The sequence below is a fragment of the Anoplopoma fimbria genome, chromosome 22 (assembly GCF_027596085.1).
Source record: "Anoplopoma fimbria isolate UVic2021 breed Golden Eagle Sablefish chromosome 22, Afim_UVic_2022, whole genome shotgun sequence".
NCBI lineage: Eukaryota > Metazoa > Chordata > Actinopteri > Perciformes > Anoplopomatidae > Anoplopoma > Anoplopoma fimbria.
This window is the reverse complement of record NC_072470.1, coordinates 12790733-12795617: the sequence shown is the minus strand read 5'-3', so window position 1 is coordinate 12795617 and position 4885 is coordinate 12790733. Positions and strand designations below refer to the sequence as shown.

The following is a 4885-nucleotide window of genomic DNA, read 5'->3' as shown; positions in this document are numbered from 1 at the left end:
TTCTGTTTTTACCTTCTCTCTCTCTCGCTCTGTACTGACGCATTCTTTTTCTTTTTCTTCACAGTTAAAATCATAGGGTTCTATATCGTTTTCTATGGCTGCCTGGCTGGAATCTTCATCGGAACCATCCAAGCCTTGCTGCTCACCCTGAGCAACAACAAGCCCACCTGGCAGGACCGAGTCGCACCCCCCGGTGAGAAGTTACACCTACGCCCTGTCTGTCAGGAGTCTGAGGTCCTCTGTAGCCACGTAGAAAAGACAAACAGAGTGAAAGCACTGCCTCAGAGACGGGACTGAAGTTCACATTTCAGTTAAAAAGTATTGCTTTTTTTCTCCGTAGTTTACAACAGAAAGAGGAGTAAAGCTCATGTGTCAATATGTTGCTTCCAGGCCGATAAACTCTGCAGCACAATCCCAGTTTTCACTCAAAGACAAATCCTAAACGATAGTAATCCTTTGTTCTTCCCTGATGACACGTTTCTTTGTGTTTGGTTCTCACCTTTCCCTCAGGCATATTGTAAATGGACTCTAGGTATATGGCCTCAGTGTGTCTGTGTGCACACCTCAGCCTGGTTTCCATGGAGGCGGGGGGGTCAGTTGGGATTTAGCGTGCCAAACTGAGCATGTGCGGTATAGAGTCACGGGAGGGAGCAAGGAGGGGCGGCAGTCGACTACTGACTGACAGTGAACAAGAGGCCTTGTGTCCTTGAGCATTGTGCTCATCTGAGGTCATCAACAAGAGGTTTCACTGTCAATAACATGGCCTCTGGTCAGCTGATTCAAGCTGACAGCGTTCTAAATGTGCAGCTAACAGATGAACGAGCTCCTTTGATGTGACTTCTATCTGAGTCCAGTACAGAGACACGACGGTCACACTGATCATCTCCTCTGAATCTGCAGAAATCTGTCCATCTGAAGGTTTAACATCACGATGAATTCGTGATACATGTGTCGTACGCGACTGTTGGTAACCTCTGCCCTCCCTGCAGGCCTCTCGCACACCCCACGATCAGAGAAATCTGAAATGGGCTTCAACATGAACGACTTTGAGACCTACATGCCTTACACCAAGGCCTTGAAGGAGTTCCTGGCCAAGTATGACGAAGAGTTCCAGAGGGACCAGATGAAGTACGAGGACTGTGGAGGTAGGTTTCAGAAATGTGACAAGAGAATAGAGCTCCATCGTCAGCGTACGCAAGAATACTGCACTTCTGTTATGGCCCGTCAGCGTTTCAACGTCATTGTTCCCCCTCCAGAGGAGCCTGCAGAATACAAGCACCGGGGCGACCTGGAGAGCGACGTAGGCATCAGGAAGGCCTGCCGTTTCTCCAGGACCTGGCTGGGACCCTGCTCCGGCATCGAGGACCGCGACTTCGGTTTCAAAGAAGGCAAGCCCTGCGTGATAGTGAAGCTCAACAGGATTGTCAACTTTCGGCCAAAGGTGATTTCAAATGTAGAAGTTTTCTCAATGTGTGACTTTGGAGTTGGCCAGCTGCCACCAGCGGACACCAGAACCTCATGTTGTACATCTTGGTGCTCCCTTCAGAGACTTGAGACTTTAAATGTTCTTTCTGACTGACACCCGAGCCTTGTTAAGTGTCAAAGTATTTCATGGATGTCTAGTCTTGTAGTCCGGTCCCATTCATAACTTGTCTTTGTTGTCCAGCCTCCTACCTCTAATGAAAGCATCCCTGACGAGGCTCAATACAAGGTGCAGCCCAATGTCGTCCCCATCTTCTGCACCAACAAGGTACACACCTTTTTTTTTTTTTAAAACGATCTTTCTCTTGAAACACGTGTGCATGCTCTCTGATACGTTTTCTTTCTCCGTCCCTGCAGAGAGAGGAGGATGCTGGTAAAATCGGGGAGATCAAGTACTTCGGCATCGGCGGCGGCTTCCCCCTGCAGTACTACCCGTACTACGGCAAGCTGCAGCACCCCCACTACCTGCAGCCGCTGGTGGCCCTGCAGTTCGCCAACCTGACCCTGAATACTGAACTGCGCATCGAGTGCAAAGTGTACGGAGACAACATCGACTACAGCGACAAGGATCGCTACCAGGGACGCTTTGACATCAAGTTCACCATTAACAATTTATGACCGCCATCAGGACCATAGCGCTCTCCCTGCCCCCCCTTTGTCCTTAAACTAAATACACATCTAAATGTAGGAGCTCATAAGTGAGGGGGTGGGGGGGGGGGGTTGTAGCGGTTCAGTCAATCACAAATAGTCTTGAATGAATTAATGAAAGGAAAAATACCTGCTAGGGGGACCGATGTGTAATCTTCTCTGCTTTCATCCACTAGCTTCTACACTTCTGTCTAGCGTTAGAATGTAATTTTAAAGGAAAAGAAGCAATATGCCTAATAAGAATATTTATTCAGCCGTAAATGAGACCTTTTTTTTTCCACAAGCCATGGGACATTGTTCATAGGTGACTGTAAAGTTTAATTCCATCTCTGACGCGTAGCTAGCTGTGTTTTGTCCCCTCTGCATATCGCTGCCGTGTGTGCTTTCTCTAGCTATATTTCTTTTTTTTTCCGAGTGTGCATTAGTTGCAGAATCTGGTCCTTTTCCCCAACCACGCTGTCCCTCATCTTCTTCTGTGAGCGAGCTTTTTAGCAGTGTAGGCTTTCTGTGTGTCAGACACGAACACACACTCCCACTTTAATGATTGAAATAGTTTATGCTGCACTCTTCTGGTCTGTGTAAGGAAAAGGCTGCACTCCAGGGAACTTCTTTCCTCTTTTTGTCTTTTACATATGATCACGGGAGACTCTTTTTACTTTGCCTTTTTTCTTTATTGCTTTTTTTTTTTTAAAATCATGAAGTGTGTGAAGGGGTTTTAACACTTGGTTTCATGCCTTTTTACTTTTGATTTCTACCTTTTTAGATGTAGAGTTGTGTGTCCAGCCTGTTCGACACTGGCCTGCTGTTTGGGCAATGGTGCTGACTCGAGTTTTTAAAGAATCGTTTCATCACAGCATTGTGGTGTCACTCTCTGAATGTTTCAGCCATTAAACGTGGTGAAAGAATTTTATATTTATGCAGTTGTACATTTTGTTTCTTTGCGGAATATTGTCATGTATAAATGCAATACCAAAGTGAAGAGTTGAAGAGTCTATCGGAAGCAACGCAGTACTCGTTTTTAGATCTCATGTTAAGTGCTAAAGTCAATGTCAGTCGTTAACTCCTGATTTGTGTCGAGGCCATGAATGTAGTTTAGAATGAACAGGTAACCGTTTAATTCCACAACGACCTGACCTAATGCATTTTAAAAAAGACCAGAGTTCTTCCAGAGCTCAGTGGCTTTAGATGATTATTGATGTTGGCTTTTATATTCCTTAGGATTTCATGTCGATGTAAAACACACTACTTGAATTTTGACATCTGTCAACTCTACACCATTTCATCCAGCTTTGTCATTTAATCAAAGATAGAAACAAATAAAGTCATAATGGACCTTCCTCTTGTGTTTGCGTTTTCACTTCTAGTGCGAGATGTTCATTCTGAAGCTCTAGTGTAAGTTCAGACGGGAAGACAAAACTCTCTATGCTTAGACTCCATGGTTATCTTGCTACTGTTCAGGGCAGACATGCCTCGATAACAGTGTGAAGCTTTATTGACATCTAGTGGTGAGGTTGCAGATTTCCACAAACTAAATACACTTGCCTCCTCACCCCTCTTCTTTCCAAGCTTCTCAGAGAGCCATGGTGGCCTTCAGGTACGGATGGAGATCTTTAGGATTTGATTACTACTAGGAGCTACTCTGCAAATGATCCCGTTGAGAGACTAATAAGAGGATTATCTTATCTTATCAATACTCTGTTCCAACAACAGTAATGTTGGAAGGTCTTCTGGACATATAAGAACATACCAATCTCAGAACCCATTAGCTATTTATCTGTGGACAGATGCTCCTCTGTTTGTTAAATGGTAAATGGTAAAGACTTTACACAACACGTCATTCACAAATTCACACAGACGGCAGACCATTCGATGTGCCACCTGCCAATCAAGACGATTACACTCACACACTGCAGTCACATTTGACGGACTGGAGGAGCCAAGGTCCTCCCCACTGATCTACTCTTGAGCAACTCGCTGTTTGACATCTGATTGGCAACTTCAGATGCAAGGCTGAAGTTGGAGTTGAGATACAACATGTATGATCGGATTCTAAATCAATGAAAAGCTTAATCATCGCCAGGCGATATCCAGAGGGTTCCCAGATCACATCCTGGCATTCTGGCTCTTTTCTTCAATGTTTTTGTGTTTTGAACCTCTGGGCCACCATATATGTACATGTGTTGAACCATGCATGTGTTTGAATCAGCAGGGCAACACTCGTATTCCATAATCTGATGAGATGGAGGAAGGGAGTAGGCCGACCCCTATCTCATTCACGCACCGTGGACCATCCCGAGGTTTTCTTTCCTGATAACGCTCTGTCATGTGACACACACATGTTGTGTGTGGTTGGCTGGCAGGAGAAGGACAAGACAGACTTGATTAGGAACTATTTTACTTGACCTATTCCCCCGTGTGCTCGCTACACCTCCAGTTCCTGCTGGGCCATAACACTTCAATGGTTCTTCCCAGCGATCCACTGGACCTACCTACAACCGGGTCAGTAGCTGGCAGTTGTCCTCACTGGCCCCAAGTTTTCCAAGGCCTGGTTCCAGAGGGGTCCAGCCAGTCAGCCAGTTGACCGAGTCCATTTCGGAGTTCCTGGAACGGAAACTTCTGGTATGGCACCAGAAGTTTCCGTTCCAGGAACTCCGAAATGGACTCGTCGCTGGCCTTCAGAGTGGTCCTGCCTCTGTCGCCATTCTATAGATGTACTCCGCCAGTCTGGCTGTCTTCCTGCCGGTCCTCCTGAGAG

General features: G+C 46.0%; 1 protein-coding gene across 1 annotated transcript in view; it reads left to right on the top strand.

Moving 5' to 3' along the window:
- atp1b1b (ATPase Na+/K+ transporting subunit beta 1b) overlaps positions 1 to 3465 on the top strand; it is a 5082-nt gene extending 1617 nt beyond the window's left edge. Inside the window, exons 2-6 of the mRNA XM_054623908.1 lie at positions 65 to 193; positions 990 to 1145; positions 1257 to 1441; positions 1667 to 1750; positions 1840 to 3465. Coding sequence (XP_054479883.1) covers positions 65 to 193; positions 990 to 1145; positions 1257 to 1441; positions 1667 to 1750; positions 1840 to 2100 — 815 coding nt within the window. The 3' untranslated portion in view covers positions 2101 to 3465. The remainder of the gene's footprint in view (positions 1 to 64; positions 194 to 989; positions 1146 to 1256; positions 1442 to 1666; positions 1751 to 1839) is intronic.
- The last annotated feature ends 1420 nt before the right edge of the window (positions 3466 to 4885 follow it).